The sequence below is a fragment of the Dipteris shenzhenensis genome, chromosome 18 (assembly GCF_047967505.1).
Source record: "Dipteris shenzhenensis isolate YYH24624 ecotype China chromosome 18, Dip_SZ_1.0, whole genome shotgun sequence".
NCBI lineage: Eukaryota > Viridiplantae > Streptophyta > Polypodiopsida > Gleicheniales > Dipteridaceae > Dipteris > Dipteris shenzhenensis.
This window is the reverse complement of record NC_141613.1, coordinates 5,784,172-5,805,949: the sequence shown is the minus strand read 5'-3', so window position 1 is coordinate 5,805,949 and position 21,778 is coordinate 5,784,172. Positions and strand designations below refer to the sequence as shown.

At 41.6% G+C, this 21,778-nt stretch overlaps 1 protein-coding gene across 1 annotated transcript; it reads left to right on the top strand.

Moving 5' to 3' along the window:
• Window positions 1–16,085: 16,085 nt before the first annotated feature.
• LOC147890732 (uncharacterized) lies at window positions 16,086–17,995 on the top strand. Its single transcript, XM_087389622.1, has 2 exons — window positions 16,086–16,591; window positions 16,947–17,995. Exons 1-2 carry the CDS (start codon window positions 16,298–16,300, stop codon window positions 17,625–17,627), a joined length of 975 nt encoding a protein of 324 aa, XP_087245748.1. The 5' UTR covers window positions 16,086–16,297; the 3' UTR covers window positions 17,628–17,995.
• Window positions 17,996–21,778: the final 3,783 nt, after the last annotated feature.

Sequence of the window (21,778 nt, the reverse complement as noted above, 5' to 3'; positions counted from 1 at the left end):
TCGCCCTCTCTACTGCAAATGGCAAGGTAGTTTCAAATTTCATCTTTGAACATATCTGCACAAGGTTTGGGACACCCATGGAGATAGTCTCTGACCATGGAAGTCCATTCTTAAATGAAGCAGTGGAGTTACTCATGGATCGCATGGGCATTGATCATCACACTTCTAGCATCTATTATCCAGCATCCATGGGTCAAACAGAGCGGACGAATGGCCTCCTCTGTAAAACCATAGGAAAATTGGCCGCAGGGAATAGGAGCCAATGGGATCAAAAGGTCACTGAAGCAGTGTGGGCTTACAACTGTGGGCTTACAACATCACTCATAAAACATCTACAGGTCACACCCCTTTTGAGTTGGTGTATGGTACTGAGGCAGTTTTACCACTAGAGATAGAGATTTCGGCCTTGAGATTGGCACAGGAACAGAGGATGATAGAAGATGAACATGTAGAGGCCAGATTGGTACAACTTGAGAAGTTAGATGAGACCCGACGCCATGCACTACACCAACAGAGATCCAAAAGAATCGACAAAAGGCCCGATTGGATGCTAAGATTCGCAAGGGATGGGTAAGACACTTTGCTGAGGGGGATGTTGTGCTATGCTTTGATAACAGATTGGACCACCAAATGGATAAGAAGTTTCTGCCACTGTGGGCTGGTCCATACAAAGTCATCAAAGAACGTAGCAATGGGTCTGTACAAGTTCAGGAGCTGCATGAACCATATGGCAAGAAGGTGATCAACAAGCGTTACCTCAAGCCTTTCTTTGTGCGTGATGGTCCCAGGCATGGAAATGCTGTGCATTCCCTGCCTGGGGGGGGAACTGTTATGGATAAAATTGTCTAAGGAAAAAGGCATTAATATGTATGTGTGTTTGTATATGTGGCAATAGTATAATAAAATATGGTGTGCATAGGGCCCAAGGTTGAGGTGGCAGGGCATGACCATGTGCCACCCTTCCATGTAAGAGGACCCATAAGGTGTGTTGTACATAATCCATAATAGTAATATTATAAAATGCAAGGTGGCATGGCTCCTCCATGTGCCACCCCTCCACCTAGGCTGCATTTAGTGAGATATGGCTCAAAGTCCATGGGAGAAGCAATATAAGATAGGTGGAGATGGATATTATATTGAGTTATACCCTCCATATGAGATAGGCCCATGTGGGGGAGGTATAGAAGGACCAAGAGAGCTAGTTAAATAATGGGGAAAGTAGGATGAGGTGGCAAGATTCCTTGTGCCAACCCTCCACTTGTCCTCCTAGAGGTTTGAACCTATTATAAAATTGGAAAGAGACCAAGGGAGTATCATAGACTTGAGATATGGGGCTTGATTTATGTGGAAAATGGAGGCAAAGGGTTGTCGCACACAATTGAGAGTGCGTACCCACCTAGCCCACATGGGAGACTTTTCCACAAACACCATGCATGTGGGAGGATACATTAATGTGGAGAGACCCCCTCTTTTGGCTATAAAAGGAAGGGGCTATTCCTTGATGAGACACGCTCGTTCTTGTAAAGCCACCTAGCTAGTATTTTGATATTTCCCTCTCATCCCTTCTTTCCAATAAAGTATGGATCACTTCCCTTGATGTCTACATCTCAACATTCCTCTTCCTATCATGTACATGCTTCTCTTCCCCCTCTCCCTTTCCCCTTGTGTCATAGTCTCCCTTTTCCTTCCCTCCATTTCTAATTCCTTTTTCACCCCTATGACATTCCTTCGCCCTCATGATCTCCTCTTCTCTATGGCCTTTGAGCGTCGCCATACTTAGCCTCTAGCCTCTGGTCTCGATTACTTTTCCAGCTAAAAGTACACATACAAGTTCGCATCTGAGGCACACCTTTTGAAGTTTAATTTATGAAAGAATTTGTCTATCTGTTGGTACCATGCTCTTGGGGCCTGTTTTAGCCTATACAATGCCTTTTTGAGCTTGCATACCTTGTTCTCAGAATGGGGGGCCTCTAACCCTTGTTCTTTAACTCAAACTTGGTTGTATGTGGTATATTGATCCATGAATGAGGATAGAGCATGACCAACCACCATCTCCAACACTCTGTTAGTGAAGGGAAGGCTCAATAGGTTGTGTGGGAGAATTCAAACTCCTATAGTCAACACATACCAGAGTTTTTTGATCCCTCTTTTGGGCACAATGACAATTCTTCTCAGCACTGACCCAATTGGAGTAGGTAGAAACCGTGCTTGCTCCATTATTTGTATGTCATCTTGGAAAACCTTACCATAGTTGGATTCATGTGGTATGGCTGTCTAATCACTAGCTCTACATCAAGGTATAAGTCGATCTGATGCTCCATGAACTCAATCGACAACCCCCTTAGATCCTTGTATGACTAGGCAAAGACATCCACATATTCTTGAAAAAATTCACTTACTACTATTAGAAGATAATCATGTTTCCAAACACAACTAGCTATCTTTATATGCCGAGGTTTGACCTCAGTCCCATTGTCGAGGTACTACTAATGATGATCAACTCGGGGCATACTTTGGGATGTGGGGTTACTTGTCTCCCTTATTCCCAATCCTTCATGTGTGAGCATATCCTGGATGGAAAGTCCCCCTCCATGTCTCACAACCAAGAATGTGTCCTCCTCCCTTCTCCTCCTCCCTCTTTCTCCTCCTCTTCCCTCCTCCTCCTCCTCCTCCTCCACCTCCTCCCTTCTTCTCCTCCCTCCTCCTCCTCCTCCTCCTCCTCCCTCCTCTCTCTTCTTTCCCCCATGCTCTTACACTTTCTTCCTCTCCCACTCTTATGCTCCCCCTAAACCCTTAATCTCCATGATCTATAAGGGAGACGAGTTCTCCACCATGTACTCTACTCTAAACCTTAGAACCTCTTCTAAACTTTAGAACCTCTGGATTTCAACCCCGAGCCTTAGCATTCTTGCAATGGTTGGTACCTACTAGTCCAAAACCATGAGGATCCCATCGAAGATGAGTGAAGGCAAGATTTTGGCTCTTGGGTGGTTAAGGCCAACAGAGCACATAAGTTTTGTCAACTCGATTCTCCTGTCACCGTATGGTTTTCCCCCCTTCAACAGCTATCTCCGAACTCCGTGTGTTTAATGTTGGCCACTATTTGTTGTCACCTTGAGCATGCGTTGCACTTAAAGGATTGCAAGAGCGAGCATCTTCACTCAAGCATTGCACAGGGTTGGGTCATTCTGAGCATTGAGCACCTTGAAGTTAGCCTATCAAGAGTGCGGCAAAGCGGAGCGTCAATATAAAAACATATTTTGGATGTAAGACAAGAGCCTATTGACTGTGTTTTTTCCTTATTTAAGTTCCATCTTAATTTTTCAATGAATCTCGAGAAGACTTCGTTGATGTGAAGGTTTTGAGCTAGTGTGTGTGTCTTTTTTTTTTCTGAGACCATTGGAGCTCTCCATTCTCTCGTTCTCCTCTATCTCTTCTCTATCTCTTCCCTTCATACTTGGACATGTACAAAGCTCATGGAGTGTTTGTGGGAGCAAGTTCAGGACATGAGGATTCTTTAACAGACAAATTGAGAGATATGAAGCTTTGAAAAGTACAAGATATCTTTTGTGTGTGTGCGTGTGTGCACGTGCATGTGCATGTGTGTGTGCATGCGTGAGTGTTGTGCACAGTCGCTTGCATGCGTGGGTGACTATGTGTCATTGGCAAATTGTCTCGCCACATTAGCTAAAGCTATAGGCATGCATCCTTGGGCCTATTAGAATATGGACACTGATGGGAAAATTTTGGTGGCCTTATAAGACTTGGCATTTTGCTATCATTGAAATGCCAAACTTAGGTCCTAACCTCACTTAGCACAATTGTGGTTGCGTGATGCTATCATTGGTCATTGTAGAGTAACTTTTTGATCCATTGCATTAATATTATTGATATCTTGGAGGCCATGTTACATCAATGTGAGATGGATTCAGTAGTGATGCCATTTTCATTGTGGTTTGCTTAGTGGGCATTGAGACAAGGACCCTATTGTTATTACTGATTGATTGCCCACCCAATCTCACATGTGTTGTGGGCTTTCTAGTAGGTCAATGCTTATACATAGATGTGATGGGGTGCATCAGAATTTGGGAGACCAGGGGCATAATCCCCACTCTTGCTAACTATGATTTAAAGTTAGGTTAGGTGGTTCGTCACTTACTATGATTAAAAGCTAGGTTAGGTGGTAAGTCCATGGAAACTCAACAATCCCAAGAGGGTGTTTTGTTGGTGGGTTTCCCCACTTGCATGGTTGGTTAAGGATGTTCTTGCAAACATTTGTTTTGACTTTCTTATGTTGATGTTTTCTACTTCCTTCAATTATGATGATAGGTTTTTGGCTTGTGACATTTGATTTCTAGTTTGGTAATTGTCAAGGTGATGCAAATATGCTAATTATTCATCATGTTGGTAGATGTCTCTCTTGAAACATTTGGTGAAGCTTGCAATCCTTTTGCAAGTAATATGTCCTTCAAGTGGTGTTGCTTGAGAGACTAGAAATGGGAGCTCCATCATGTGAGGAGATTTACAATGGTAACAAAAAAACTTGATTGCTCCCTTGGTTCAAACGCTTTAAGATCAAGACACCCCACAAGGCATAGCATGTATGCATGTGGGATTTTGTTTCCAATGTTCATGCTATTTCTTATGGTGGTCATGTAAGATGTTTAGTTGGTGGGAAGCATCTTGTTGCACATGCGTCTTGTAAGATGTTTAGTTGGTGCCAAGCATATTGAGTCATCTAGGAGGGGAAGACCTAAGGTTGCTGTTGGGTTCCCAATGCCTCTTTCCTAGATTAGCCATATATCGGCTAAGAACTCCCACTGCAAATGCAATGTCTGGTCTAGTAGCTATCATAGGAGTAAGTCAAAACATCGAGCGACTTCGTTCGAGCGAGCCCAGAGTTCGAGCGATGCTTGTGATGAACTTTTTCTGAACTTATAGTAGCAATAGTTTTTTACTAGAAATGGTTGAATCTACATGACCATATTAGAGATTGTTCTTACTTATTTTTGGTATGATTCTTGGCAACATACAAAGATAAAACCTACTATTGGAGATAACTGATAAGTCCATACAAGTCGGAAATGATTCAAAGAATACCAAATGAAAACTTATTGGCAACATACAAAGAGAAAACCTATTATTGCATAAATAATAAATCCATGCAAGTTAGAAATCATTCAATAGATACAAAAAAGGGGAAATGTTGCAATGTCTACACCTCGAGGTAGTCACTCAAAATTATGTAAGGTAGCACATGAGTTAAACGGGTTTCTTTATTTTGTGGACTTACATACAAACAAAAATAGTCCCATCCATGATATAGAAGCTCCTCCTATAAAAATCCTTCACAAAAAACTATTTGTAGCAGGGATGTTTTTATCGAAGCTATGCTCATATATTAATATAAAATCTTGGTGAAACTTTTCAAGCTCTTTTTTTTTTGTTTCACAATATCAGTCGAATTTAGTACCTTTTAATATATCTTCTTTTAAACTTTGAAGAAAAAAATGTAAATCCTGTTGGTGAAACTTTACTTTTTTTTACATAAAAGTTTCAAATCCTGGCGAATGTTTCCAACATTTATTTTTATTAGGGCGTACATACTTTCGATGCCAACATAAAATTTAGATTCTTAACGAAACTAACTTGAAAAAATCATCCATGATTTGTAGCTCATCTATTTTTATGCTACCCATAGCGATGATCCATTTTGTACACAAAATGATAACATGAATAAAATGTTTAAACTATGGAGCTAATAAATTATTGATCACCTTATGACCATGATGCTAACAAAATATGGATCACCTTCATATGTCCATGACCATGTATATACTTGTGGGAGAGAGGGAGAGAACCAAGGACCCGAACTCTATATGAGAAAAATTTAAGAAAATATAAGAGTTTGATAAGGTTTAGCTCTGATGAAACAAAGATAAGTACAAACTTTTTAAAGTTGTAGAATTTAGACACTCTAACATGATAAATGGATTCATTCATATCATTTCGATCGTTTTGACTACAAACATGACCATATTTGGAGTTTGATTGACCAAGTTATGGCCCAAATAAAATTAGCAGAAGGAGCCTCCCAAGAGGCCGCGATATCGCGGCCTCTTGGGAAGCTCCTCCTCCCATTATCTTTTGCCTTGAAAATGGAAATTTCACAAGAAAAACACATACTCTAACCCCTTTCTTTGAGCCCTCCTTCTTCCTTGACCCTTGCAAAAACATTGTAAAACATTTTTCAAAAATTGTTGTTTGTATGTAAGGCAATTGATTCCTCACAATATCATGGGTAGTACAACAACTATAAAAGTAAGCAATGCATTCTACTTTTTGAACATAAATCATCACACCAGAATGTCAATTTTATGAAAATCCTCGCTCAAACTGTCACCTCGCTCGAATTCTGGTAATCCTCCTATCATAGCATACATAAGACTCCCAACCGCTGATGCATAAGGAACCTTGGCCATCATGGCCCTCTCCTCATCTGATTTGGGACTATCTGTATGACTCAGTTTCACATATGGAGGCAATGGAGTACTCACTGCCTTCCCCCCCTCCATATTGAAACATTGCAATACTTTTGTAACATACTCCTTCTGTGGAAGCCAAAGGAGTTTCCTACTCCGATCACGCATGATGCGCATACCAAGAATATGACCTGCACGTCCCAAATCCTTCATATCAAAGGCCTCATGCAACTTGGCCTTTAATGCATCTAGCTCATAAGTATTCTTGCTAGCCAATAGCATATCATCCACATATAGTGCCAGGATTATCAGGCTATTATCCTTAGCCCTTTTAGTGTAGAGGCAGTGATCAATTTCACTCCTTCTAAAACCCTGGGACCGAATGAAAGCATCAAACTTCTGATACCATTCTCTAGGTGCTTGCTTAAGACCATAGAGACTCTTCTTCAGCTTGCAAACTAAATGCTCTTTGCCCTTTTCTTCAAAGCCTTCCAATTGCACCATGTAAATTTCCTCATGCAAATCCCCATGCAAGAAAGCTATCTTGACATCCATCTGCATAAGCTCCATATCCTCTGCTGCTACTAGTCCAAGCATGCATCTAAGTGTGGTCATCTTCACAACTGGAGAGAATATCTCATCAAAGTCCACACCCTTCTCTTGCTTGAACCCTTTAGTGACCAAACGGGCCTTGTACCTAGGCACATCATCACATGTGACCACCATCTTGTAGACCCATTTACATGGCAATGCTTTCTTTCCATGTGGCAAAGAAACCAAGTCCCAAGTCTTATTCTTCATAAGTGAACTCATCTCTGATTGCATAGCATACTCCCACTTGTGTTGATCCTGGCGCATCATAGCCTCTCTGTAGCAAGAAGGCTCCCCACAATCAGTAAGCATCACATAGTCTACCCCTAGAACAAACCTATCAGGCGGTCTAGACACTCTAGATGATCTTCTCAAGGGCATTTCAGCTTGCTGTCCCACCTGCATATCAGCCACATTTGGCTCATCATTTCCATCAATAGATGATCCATCATCTACCCTTGATTGTATATCTGTGGAAGTATTTGGTGGTACCATTTCTTGCACATTTGGTGCATGGACAACTTGCTATCTATTAACATATGCAGGTGGATTCACATCCTGGAAAGTGATTCTCTTCATTTCAACATCCCTCATGGGTGCCTTATGCATCTTCTTCTCATTGAAGACTACATCATGGCTACGTATGATCTTCTTTGCTTCTGGATCCCAGAGATAATAGCCCATCCCTCCACTTTCACCATAACCCAGAAAGATGCATTTCCTAGACTTAGGATCTAGCTTCTTTCGAAGCTCTTTTGGCACATGTGCATATGCCTCACACTCAAATATACGTAAATGAGAGTAAGAGGGCTTCTTGCCACTCCATGCCTCTTCAGGAATACCACCATCCAAACTCTTACTAGGTGATCCATTGATCACATGCACTGCAGTCTTCATTGCCTCAGCCCAAAAACCACTAAAAAGACTTGCATTGGAAAGCATGCATTGCAACCTTTCTTGAATGGTATGGTTCATCTTTTCTGCAACTAGATTTTGCTTTGGAGTACGAGGGGATGTGAGCTCCCTCTTAATCCCATGTGTATCACAGAAATGTTGAAAGTCATGAGAGAGATACTCTCCACCATCGTCAGTCTGTAGGCATTTAAGCGTTCTACCTGAGTGATTCTCAACCAAGGCAAGCCATTTCTAAAATACCTAGAACACATCACTCTTTCGAGCTATAGCATAAGCCCACATTTTCCTAGTTGCATCATCAATGAATGTCACATAGTATTCAGCCCCGCCTAATGACCGTGTAGGCATGGGACCACATATGTCTGAAAGCACCAAATTAAGATTTTCACACTCTTTCTTTCCCCTTCTTTTATGGGTTGATTTAGTCTGCTTCCCATAGAGACAGTGCTCACAAAATTCAAAATCAGAGAAACTCAAATGCAGTACATAACACAAACGGCATAAGAGTTTCATTCCATTCTGCCTCATGTGCCCCAACTTGCAATGCCACAAAGAAGTGCTTGGCTTCTCGGTTATTGCAACAACATGATCAAATACCCTTGATACATGTAAGGGATACAAAGTCCCACACTTGGCACCCCTGGCCAAAAGTATAGAGCCCTTTTGAATTTTCCAACTCTGAAAGCCAAAATTGGTGTGAAAACCAGCATCATCTAGCTGATCCACTGAAATAAGACTCTTGGTCAACTTAGGCACATGTCTCACATGTTTCAAAATAAATGTAGACCCATTTGCAAAAGAAAACTTTATGTCACCTACTCCCACTATGTCGCATAGTCATTTCCAAGATGCACACAACCTGTCTTTCCACTGTCATAAGTGGAGAACCATTCCCTATGGGGAGTAACATGGAATGGAGCACCAGAATCCAAAAGCCAATCCTGGGAACATGCATCATCTGAAGTGGTAAGCAACTCTGTAGATAAAGTAGACATGAAGAGAACGTCATTGTCATTATCATGTGTGACTGCATTGATCTCCTCGATCTTCACTTTTCCTTTGTCCTCCCTTGGACTCTTTTCCTTCTGATTTGCACCCCAATTTGCATTATTTTTCTTACCCTTTTGCTCTCTTTTCAGCTTGTTGCAATCCTTTTTCATATGGCCCTTCTTGCCACAGTGGTAACACTCAATGTTCCGTGCCCTGGATTTGCTATGAGACTTCCTCCTGAACTGTGATATGCCCGCACATTTAAGGCTGCATCCTGCTTGTTGCCGTCCATAGACTTCCATCTAATCTCCTCGGCCAACAAGCTACCCACAACATCATCAAATTTCAGTACTCCACTAGGTGCAGATTTACTGACAGATGTACGGAAGGTATCCCATGAGGATGGCAATGAACATAAGAGAAATATTGCCTTAGTCTCTGCATCAAAATTCATCTTCTGAGCCTGAAGCTGGCTGAAAATAATATTGAATTCATTCAAGTGAGAAGCAATGGAGACCCCTTCCTTCATCTGCAGCTCAAACAACCTTTTCATGAGGTAAACTTTATTAGAGGCAGTTTCCTTCTCATAAGTGGTGCACAGTTTCTTCCACAAATCTTCGTAGTCTACTCATTTACTACTGTGAAATAAATTGACTCTGCAAGATGAAGTCTAATAGTAGACTTTGCTAATGCATCCAACTCATTCCAATCATCCTCAGACATATTTACAGGCTTAGCTTCAATCCCTGCCAAGGGTTTAATCTACTTCTTTTGAATAGGCACATCCCTTATCTGTTCTTTCCACAAAGAAAAGTTTGTCCCATCAAACTTTTTCATGTTGAAAAACTCTTTTTCAGACATGGAAGAGGATGCCATGATGCAAATAAAGCAAAGTCCCAAATGCTAGTGCCTACAAGAGAGAATCACACCAAATACTAGGTGCACCCAAATGTGTATGCCACAATAGACTGAAATATCACCAAAACTCAAAGCTCAAAGCATCAAAAGATGCAGCTAACTCATGTGCATGTACTATGCATCCATATGAGCAAATCTGGCCCAAAAGAAAATGCCAATTGCAATGGCAATCCAAAATGCCAATAAGTGCCAAATGGCTCAAGCATAAACACCATCCATGAGCATATGCATCAATAATATCTCATCCAAGAGAGCATAACATTATCAGTGCATCCCACAAGGCAATCTGGGCCTATCAGCGCATCCAATAAGGATCGCAATGCATCCAAATGGCCTATAAATCATCCACTGCAATCCAATGCACACCACAAATGAGCGCACATGGCTCAAACTGCAACTAGAGTGATCTGCATAAGGTATGCTCAAGAAATCATGGTCCCACGAAAAAGACTGCTACTGAAAATAGAACTTGAGATGCCTCAAAACATGGGCACCATTGCATAATTAGACTCAGTAAGAAAATATGCAAATATCTCTCTTCTGCCGGAACTCCAAAATCCCAATCGATGAGTGAGAAATGGGAATCAACACTTATCCACTGCCATGTGGCATAAATCTAAGGTTTCAAAACCTTAGAATGAAAAATGCATAATAGAGAGACAAAATCAAATACACAAAGATCTATAACTTTGAAAATACTCCACCAAATCGTGCAAGAACTGACAAGTAGGGGTTTTTGGGCGTCCAAAACGCAATGGAACAGACGGTTTTGGAAACCGTGGTCTCAATCACTGGGTCCAACACATGGATTGAAAAACGTTTTTGGAAGCAGAGCTGTCTGTAAACTCCACCGGAGTGCAAATGATGAGCAACATAGAAGTTTTAGGACCTTCTGAGTCCACCAAAACTGACAGATCTGCAAATGGTTGCTCCAAACTTGAGTTCCAACACCCGGGCAGAAAAACGTAGAAACTGACATAGGGAGTCAGAAATCCAATGAAATGATCCCAAATTCAAGAATGAAGGTGTTTCCAAGCTCTTGAAGTGAAGTGGACACCAAAAGCAAGCAATAGTTGCCTCAACAAGTCAATATGGAGTCTCTATCGTCGAACGGGGAAAAAGCTTAAAAAATGACTTTTTCTTTGAAAACACTTAATAGGCTCTCAAAACCACTTTGCAAAGCCAAAGTGACTTTTCCAAAGGTTCCTCCAAGGTCTCTGCACACTTGGATGCAAGTAAAGTCACCCACAAAGCTTTCCACAGAGCTTCTCCTTCCTCTCACAGAGCTGCTGAGCTTCCAGGCATTCATGCACGCTCAGCTAGATCACCCGGGCTTTGATACCAGTTGAGAGTGCTCTCAACGGAAGCAAGAACGGAAGAGGGAGAGAGAGAAACAGAGAGCCACACAAGTTTTGTGGGTGCAGAATACCCTAATCTTCTTTTTCATTCATTTATATATGTGTTTAAATATTGTACATAACCGGGGTAAAGGCACAGTGACCTTTAACCCCCACATGATTCCCATTCGTGACTTCACAACCGAGTCTCTAAGTGCACTGCACATCCAAATCCTTGACTACACTTCATTTCCACGTTCATTGTTTGTGCTTCAATTATTAAGCTCTTGCAAGTTTTGATGTACTTGACACTCTCTAGTCTCTATACAATAGTACTTAGTGTTTCTTTTTCACATTGTAAATATGTGAGCAAGCACATTTTCCCACGAAACCCAACAATCGAAGTTGGTCCAATTCCCAATCTCGTGCTAGGATTTTGTACAAAAGGCATGCTAGATTTCATGTTTGCCTTCAACGGCTCCTCAATTATTGCTAGGAATTCCAATAGCGTAGCCACAATCAATACATGAAATGTTAGTTCATTGATGTGGCAATTTTCATCACTCAACTTACCTCTGATCCAAATCCAATTTTGGTAGCCCAAGCCTTAGAAACAAAGGTGAAACTATGTGGAAGGTTTTAACCTGTGTTTTGTATGTAATCCAAGACTCCTACCTTTTGTACGCAGGCTGATCAATTAGAAATTCATTTATTAAAAAAAGGAAATTCCTCCTCTATGAACTCATATGATAGTAATACATAGATATGAAGAGTGGTTACTTTGCAATTCCCAATACCTTATATTTTCAAATTACCTTATTTTACATGTCAACCATTGTCAAAAACATGTTTGGAGGGAGACCAATTGTGACAAATCAATGCTGTCTGCACGAATATACTTGATAATATTATGCTTGAGAAAGAGCTTCCTATAGACTTCTTTGATTAGAAGTGATGCAATTACACATTTATGTGCTTTATGAATCAAAATTTACATGTCTCCTCACCGGTTCCTCACCTATACCCAAGAGGTTGGACTAGCATCTGTAGGGAAAATTTTCCATTTTTTGAAACCGAAGGTCACCTTGTTATGCATATTTTCTCAAGTAGGTAATGTGATTATGTAACACATTGCTTCACAATGTTTGCTAAGTAAGTAGCGATAAGAGGCACTGCCCTTGAAATGAGATTTCATGCGGTGCTCAACTAGTGGTATTATTGCGCAACAAAAGCATTAAAAACTCTTCCAGCTTGAATAGCAATGTGAATAGGTACGTACTAATGAATTAATCTAATGTATTGGTTTTAAAGCATTTGAAATAGGTTCATACTTAAGTGTGAACTGATATAATCAAAGTCATTTTCATCTTGAACACAGGTGGTCTTTCATCTAGTCAGTCTGATCTGGTATGTCATCCAAGGTTCTCCTTGAAGTAGACCAACTTTTGAAGATAGGGAAGTGGATATGGAGATACGAATGGATGTAGTTGATCTCAATAGACATAGGGAAGAATATGAAGACAACGATAATGAGGAAGAAGGTGGAAATAAAGACATTGCAAGAGAAGTGGAGATCATGACATTGGGAAAGAAGGTGGGGATCATGACTCACTTGATATTATTGAAGAGGATGAAGAGGATCAATTGCTAGATGGTACAAACCTTGATGATAGATATACTTATTTGGCATGATGTACTTGGTTAAAGCGACATCATTTGATGTATTTAATGCTACTGATTAACGCTTTTGCAATGGAGAGGTCTTCTTATCCTTGGTGCCTTCACTTCTATACCTACATTATATGAATTTGTACATTAATTTCATCATGAATATATGAATATTTTGATCCCATACTTGTCATAGATGTTCTTAAAGCTTTTATCGTTAAAATTTAAAAAAATTACGTCAAAATGATTTTGCTTCCTATTGCAAATTACTTTCTATAAATTTGTCAAGAATGCGAGCATTGATATGTAAATTAGTATAACCATTGGTATAGACATTGGGATACCCATCATGTGACATCGATGCCTATACTATCTTCCATACTCGAGGGGATACTGACTTCCATACTCGAGGGATAGACGTTGGGATACACATCATGTGACACCGAGGCCATGTTTTGTAGTATGGGAGGCATTCTAGTGTTGCCATGTGTTGTAGCATGAGAGGCAATGGATATCCATTCTAGTGTTGTTGATGGACCAAGGTCCATAAGGTTATAGCTTACGTAGGAGGGAGGTTACTTATTTTGGACAAATATATAGTATACAGAAGGGGTATGTTGGGTTAGGGCATTGGCATGTGCCTTGCAAAGCAGCTGCCCTTGATCAAGCCTACTTTGTTGAGCATAGGTCTAGGTCAACACATCCCTCATGACCAAGTGATGACAAAGCCACCTGTCATGATGAACGGCTGCTCGGTGTTGCCCAATCTAAGCCGTTGTTCACGATGAGGCAAAGTCTTTTAGGGGGGGCTTAAAACTTTACATTATTTAATCTTTGAATTTCTCACAACCAAGTATTGCACCCACAACCAGCAATATCATAGAGCAGAGTTCTAACACTAGCCCATTTGGTGGTTCAGTGTAGAATCCATGTTTTCATTTTGTTATATATAAAAATAAATATGGCCAAAATATCATGATCTGCGCCACTCGTTTGATCTTGCGTAGCCCCCTCCACTAATGATTAGCATTGTTGGCCTTGTGATCACTTGGCTCTGAGGGTATGCCCCTCGATAGGACCATGGGCGAGTATGTGAAAAAAGAGCCGATTCGATGAGGGGCAAGGGACTTGGTTGGAAGGCAAATAAATATCAACAACAACAATAAATAATAATGGTAGTTCAAAGAGGTTAAATAATTTTGTATGTCCATTTCTCCACATGATTAGAAGATCGTTTTGAAATGTTAATGATGATAGTTGTTTATCATCCGCAATTTCGTATATCTTTTACTTCTACATCTAGTAGACATTCTCGGGTGTCTCCCTTCTTCTCCTCGGACACTAGAACACCACAAGAAAAAGTGTGGAGTTTGATTCGTGCTGCAGTCTTACAACCTATTTGGTGGGTCTCCTAATTTTCATAGGGAGGCGAAGGATGATATCGTTGCCCTTCTCCATTTTTATTCAACCAAAGGTGCATCTGTAGCTTTCCATTAAAGAGAAAAGAATGGTATACAAAGTAAAGAAGAAAAGGCAGGAACCTTAGTTCCATATTCTCCCTATCATCCTAAGATTCTCATCTCCCTATCATCCTAAGATTCTCATTTTTTTTGCCAAAAAACTATACCGCTCTTTTAACGTCCTCTATTATGATTGCTGCGACGAGTAACCTTCCATGGTGACGTTTACAATGAACCAAGTCGTTTCTCTATATCCACACATGCATGATCACAAAACCTCTGACCACTTGCTAGAGTTCATGTAAGGGATCAGACATGTTGCCCTTATCTCCGATAAGAGCCATTTTCCATTTGAGCTTCAAGTGTATCTAAGCCTTAGCAAGACTTAGGCTGATTTGCCTCCATATCTCTTTTGTAAGGAAGCAGTCCAAAAAAGGTGCATATGCGTCTCCTTTCATGTTTTGCAGAATAGGCATACTGGAGCAACGTTTGGATTCCATTTAGCAATCCTTGCCCTCACAGGCATTTTCCCAATAATCACTCTCCATAGTTGTAAGTTTAGTTTAAAGGAAGGGGTGGCCCTCCACACCCTTCTGAGCCTAGCAGCCCAAACTTCCAATCTGTCACTCGGGGCATGAAATTTCCATTGCATACTAGTAGCCAAAGGGGCACTTAAAGTATCGACCTCCTTGAAGTCCTTTAGTCCTACTTTTGAAAATGGTTTGCCTAAGCTCCAAACAAACCCCCTAAAGCTCACCGGACTTCTTCTTGCATATATTGGCTAGTTGGCTAGCCATCCTTAACGTTACTCAATAAGATTCTTATAACCTGCCCCTCACGAGCAGATAAACCAAATCTCTATTCAATGTCTGCAAGCTTTAACCATTTTCTACCTCTTGGATCCCATATCTGATAAAAGGTCTGGAGCCCTTTTCTAAACAACCTAGTTGCCATTCGTGGGTGGCTCTTGAGAAGGCAGGTCCATTGTTTAGTGGCCAGTCCGTCAACCACAAAGATCTCCCAAGGGATGCATCCCCATGAAGTGATCTCAAACCGCTTCAAGTGCAGCAGCCCTTAGACTTATTTTTCCATATTTGAATTAACCTTGTGAGTAGCTCTGATTGAAGAATCTTAATAGTAGGGAATTCTGATAGTATCACGTCTTGCCACGGGTAGTTAATCCCCTTTGGAGCATTTAAGCAAATAAAATACCTTGCGCCCAAGGTTGGCTCCAACCTAGTTGTAGAAGCCATTTACAACATAGAATCTTTCATATCAGTTAGACCAATCCCCTCAGCCTCTATAGGTGTTGTCATCAACTCCCATCTCATGGCATGCCACCTTCCCTCCCACACGAAATTCGAAATGCATCTGTCCACTCTTTTCAGGTTAGACTTGGAAAATGGCAACACAGACAAAACGTAAACCATGGTTGATTGCAGCATGCACTTGGCAATAGTCCATGTGTGGCTTTGGTTGCTAAAGCTCTGTCATTAGCTTTTGCTTCTTTCTAGAAGGAGTACTTTCACTTTTGCCTTGTACGCTTTTCTCTCTCTTTTCTCCTTGCCCCCCCCAAAAGAAAAGTGGCGATGGAGTCTTCCTCCTGGTACATGATGCCTCCTTCAACGAGAGTACTCCTCTGTCATACGATGTGTAAAGAGTAGGGTGATGAGTAACCGAACGAGAAACGGAAAGTTAAATGATGCGTGGTTTGGTGTGCTCGGAAAGTTAAATGATACTGAGAGAGCTCAACGTAATGAAGAGTGAGGGGAGATCCAGTTACAATCTTGTAATGTGTTTCGTTTGCTCTTCTACTACTACAACACTCCTACTACAAGCCACCTCGACTTCAGTGGCTATGGCGTCTTCCCCTTCATTCTCCACTATCCTCCTCCTCCTCCCTCCTCCTCCTTTCCTCCCTTAAGCTCTTCCCTCCATGCCTCTCCCCTCCTCCTTCCCCTTGGACTTTGACGACGATGATTGCTTCAAGCCCTCCGACGATGACTCCCACCTCCCTCGCCGCCCCAAACCTTCCTCCGACAAGGAGAAGGAGAAGACCAAGATCCGTGAGCGCCATCGCCGATCCATCACCACCAACATCCTCTCTGGCCTCCGTAAGTTTGGCAACTACAACCTGCCCCCCCGCGCGGACATCAACGACGTCTTGCGAGCGCTGGCAACGGAAGCTGGCTGGATCGTCGAGTCCGATGGCACAACATACCGCAACCCGGTGACGAAAAGCTGCTCTCTCTCTCTCTCTCTCTCTCTCTCTCTCTCCATTCCTCACGACCAGAGGGTTTTTCTCATGTCTGCTGAGTTTTGTCTTTGCAATGTTGCTTCTCTTACGGAAAGCCAGAGAATGTTTAGCTCGTCTTGTCGTCCCGATGCCTGCGAAGGTTTTTCTCTCTTACCATGTTCCTTATATGCAGCGGAGAGGAGATATTCTTCATGTTCCAACTGCTTGCAAAACTTTCTCCTCTCGAAGTTGAGGAGAAGATGTTCTACTTAGAGGTCTCTCTGTGGCAGGGCACAGTATACTTCGTTCTACGTTTCAGCTCGCTTGACCGATTTCGAACTTTTTGCAGGCGCTACAACAAACTTCAGGGACCCAAGGTCATCCTATGTTGCGACAGCTCGTCCCTCTGAGTCGAGCCTCCTTCACACCATCTTCCCTGACCCCGACACCCAGCGCCAGCAGCTTGAACAGTATGGGCGGCTTCAACTGTTCCCTGCCTCCTATCATGACCGATCCAATCGATCCAACGGGTGGCGATTGCTCCACCACAGCATCTCCACGCCACATAAGCAGCTCGCCCATCAGTCTGTTGCATCCAAATTCAACTTTCTCTTCTCCGTTCACTACTGCTTCTAGCGAGGGAGCTCAGAGCGTGCAATTTGCCAATCCTCTGCTGCTCGGAGGCATCCCGACCGGTTATCTATCAGTTGATGGAGGAGACATTCTAGGTCTGAGGGATGAAACGGCAGCTGCTTTCCTTTCTGCGGACATGATGGAACACAGGGAGTTGCTATCAGGCCGGAGTCCTGTGGGGACTCCCACGTCAAGTTTAGTAGGTAATCCGGGTTCGAGCCACCATGCTCAAACGGGGCTTCATCCTGCACAGTTGGGGCATCTGAATTACAACACAAGGATGACATTGCCATCCGTCATGATGTATTCTCACCAGCATCCTTTCCTACAGGAGTCCAGGGCTTCCAATCAGAACACTCCCATTGGATCCCCCCAGGCCCACGGTGGAAATATGTAGATCCTACAATTGTTCTGTGAAGGACTGTGAAGCCCTTTTACGTGTTCTGGAAGTTTTGCCGCATTCAGTTCTCTGTTAATGGGTGCCATGTAGCAGGGTGTTGCGACTCTCGAGTCTCTGCATCTCATGGGCATTCGTAAGTTGACTAGAGCGGGCATTGGCCAACTTTTCCTTTGCAAGAATTCAACTCACCAATTGCTTGCCTAAGTATTGCCGTATGTAGAATGCCTTTAGGTTTAATCCTACCAGAGGATTCTGAGGAGGGTATGTGCTGCAGGGGCTGATTGAGTGCTAGGAGGACATCTTTTTTGTTTTCTGTGGATACTTATTCTAATATCTATGCAAACAATGGGCAGCTTTTTTTAAAGTGATAACTGTTGCATTGCTTACGAGGTGATATTAGGGGCTTATGTTAAGGTGTTAGTTGTTGCAATTCTTACGAGGCGATTTTAAGGTTATATTAAAGTAATAATTGTTGCACTGCGTACGACGTCTCCTCAGGACTCTCTCTTTTCGTTTTCTATGTTCTTCTGGAATCTCTCTTTCTCTCTCTTCCCATCATCATCTATCTGGATTGGGTGGGAATGCTTGCTTTCAGGGTGCATTTCTTATTTCAGAGTGACTGTGTTGATGCGTTGTTTGTGAGATTTGATTTCAACATTTTGGAGAAGGTTGAGGCATATTATGGGATGATGGGATCAAAGTGGATCCCTCCAAGGTGAAATTCATACGGGGGTGGCAGCAAAAAAAACACCTCAGGAGAGTCCTCTCACTACCATTGGAACAAGGATCCATGGTATATGGTGACTTTACTGAGCGTCTTTTAATGGCTTTAAAAGCCTTGAGAGCTTGGGCTCTCGCACGTGAAAGGTCATATTAGCTTTACGCTAAGGCCTGATACAGCCGGCTCTCACGTATAAATAGTTGTGTCAGCGTTATGCTCAGGCCAGAAAAAAGGTGAAATGCAGAGGGAGCAGCTGGAAAGAAGCTCAAGAGGGTCCCTTTAAGCAAGTGATGTATGGTTTGTGGGGGCTTGCAAATTCCACGATATTCGTAATTGCATAGCCATCAATTGGACTAGGTGTTGGGACCTCTTTTTCACTGGTGAATGTAAACTAAATAAAATAGCTTCTGGGTACATGAACAGCCACCTTTTGATAGATATGCAGCAACACCATAAAGTGCACATTTGGGCAGGTATGGTATCTTTTGAGAAGACATAAACAACACATGGAAACTCGACAAAATGCAAATATAGTAGTATTTTGTTGTCGAGTATTTAGAATAAATGTACCAACCGAGAGGTAAGTGAAAAATATCTCAATGTGAATTTGGTTTAAAGGGATGAGGCACTGCTTCTGACTTTTGGGATCAACAGGTCGGTTGTGGCTCGGTAGCCTGCTAAGCTGGTCTTTAGCGTTGTGGGAGAGTGAAAGCCTTTCCAAAGGCAAACGAGTTCATGTCTGTATTGACAGTGAATATGATTCAAACGCTATTTTGGGGAACATTCTTGTTGACACATATACGATGTGTGGGAGTTTGTTGGATTTATGCCAAGTATTTTTATTGTACATCTTTAGGTTGGCCACCTATGTTTTGTATTTCTTGGTCCTATTTTTTTGTTTCCTTCCAAGTCTTGAAGCAATTTCTTACAGTCCTCCCTTTGCATTTTTTACACAAAGATATCTCTCTTTGGTAACAAGCATTCCAACTAGCATCATAAGCCACCAATGGCATTGCTTTCTTTCCTTCTCAATAAAGTGTTCTCTACTACCTCGCAGGTTTTATAATAATTCTCGAATACAATACATACAACCATCAGCTGTCCATGCACATGCCACAAGAGGCATAACCTCAAATCTTTCAATCTTGTGCAAGTGCAACAAGTATACATGGAAGACAACTGATATGGGTTTGTGGTTTTAGAATTGCATAAGTTCACTTTATAAATCCACAATTTATCATGATTGGATTATACTTGTACACAAAACCTCTTCTCGGTGGGTACATCTATTTGTTGCATCTTGTCATCTTCATTAGGATGTACATGGTAGGCCAATACATAGTGAGATGAGATAGCCCTCACTTTCCTATCATTCCTTTGTCATCATTGCACAAAGTCTCTTTAATTTTTAGGCATGCACAAATGACTTTGATACTTTAATCTAATCCAAAAAATGCCAACCAATGCATCTCAAATTATTGGAGATGAGATGAAAATAATTTATTTCAATATGAATCTAATTTGTAATAACAAAAGAATGTAATTTCAATCGAACAAAAGAGAAGGGCTATGCATGTGGGCAAGGAGAGGACAAAGTGGCAATTTAGGGAAGGTCAAGTGAAGAAACTACCACAACTTCGGGTGATAGGACAACGTGGCAATTTAGGGAAGGTGAAGAAATTGCCTCCTATCACGTGGCAATTTAGGGAAGGTGAAGAAATTGCCGCACCGTAAGAATGTTTGAAGAGGAGCTAGCCATTGAAATCCTTGAAGAGGTAGACAATCTATCTTTTGATCCCCAATTTCGTTCCAACTGTACAATCAGGCAGACCAATGATTTGCCCAAGGTGGAGGGGGAGAAGGAGAGTAGTGTCTATGGAGAGTTCATGATCTAGGCTAGACTTGCTTGTTAGAATGTTTGAAGAGGAACTAGCCATTGAAACCCTTGAAGAGGTAGACAATCTGTCTTTCTAATGGAACTATGGGACCATTACCTTTCACCATGGGATTAATTAAGAACCACTTGCCATTGCAAGATCCTTTTTTACCGTGGCCCATTGCAACGTCGTTGTAGGGAAGTCTGACCCTATGGAAAGACTTTTGGATTAGATGAATGGGGACTCTATGCAACAAAGTCTAGCAAGAAATATTATAGCACTACCTTGGACACAATCCTTAGTATTGTAAGGAAGGTAAGACTACTTAATAAACTTGGTCACCACATTGAGAATGACAAAACCAATCTTGTCCTTCCTATCAGCTATCAAGCTTAGAAAGTTACCACAATATTGGATGGTGGGGCTAGAGTAAGCATTGTCACCAAGCACTGATAGGAAAATGGGGTCAATCCCACATGGAAGCTGCACCTCATTAGTGGATAAGCTTGCAAATGGTACCGCAATAAGATGGTCTTGAAGGACATTAAAATTCAGACTTTCCACCTATCTTAAAAAAGAAAAAAGGGGAAAAAACGATGGTCTTGAAGGACATTAAAATTTGAACTTTCCAATAACACATCTTGAAGGTGGTCTTAAAGAACATTATAGTTTGACTCGCCACCTATCCTATGATACATCTTTATGGTAATGGATTTTAAAACATAGACCAGTTTTTATGATGTCATCCTAGGATGGCCCTTCATAAAATTCTTAATCTTGTCGATGATTGATGCTCAGATCTTATTTACCTTTGAGAACAAAAAACTAGGTCTTGAAGATTGACCTACAAACATAGAGGCCTCACCCTATGAGTAGAGGCCTATTTGTTGATGGATCCAAGACCACAAGAAGGATACCTTAGTTAACATTTTCCATATATAAAAATTGAAACTTAGAGGAGAAATAGAAGAACCAATGTATGCACCTCCATTTAAGTTGAAAGACTTAGAGAAAAAATTGTATGCATTTGTTAGAAACAACTGATTTACCAACTACTAGAGGAATACGATTCTCTAAAATACAAGACTATACATCAAGCATCATCCCCCTTATGTACATGATGGGGGCAATTGTGACCTGGCAAGATGAGATTAGGGTGGGACATCCAAAGGACCCTTCCCTTGCATGTACTCAAGCAAAGCCAATCTAAGATAGTAGGGTTAAGGTCTAAAGCCACTCCTATTCAATAGGAGTTTACTCTTGATTGGGGCTTACAACTAAGCAAGATCTTCATCCCCATGAAGGCAATGATGGTGGTTGACTCAAGCTGGAGAAGTCAAACCCCATACCATCCCCATAGAAGGAAGGAAAATTTTGATACTTAGAGGGAGAGTTGATCCTGAAAGAGGAGGAGAGAAGGGATTGGAAGTGGATTCAGATGGCAAATTTCTTCATCCCCCCTCCAACTTAGCCTTTGCCTCCACATCTAGCGAGGATGCAAAGATTGACGTGACCACATTGAAGCAAGATTTGCTAATGTGACTCGCAAT

Coding starts and splice junctions, on each gene's coding strand:
- LOC147890732 (XM_087389622.1), top strand. CDS start 16,298: ATGCCTCTCCCCTCCTCCTTCCCCTTGGACTTTGACGACGATGATTGC. Junction 16,592..16,946: donor GCACAACATACCGCAACCCG/GTGACGAAAAGC, acceptor AACTTTTTGCAG/GCGCTACAACAAACTTCAGG.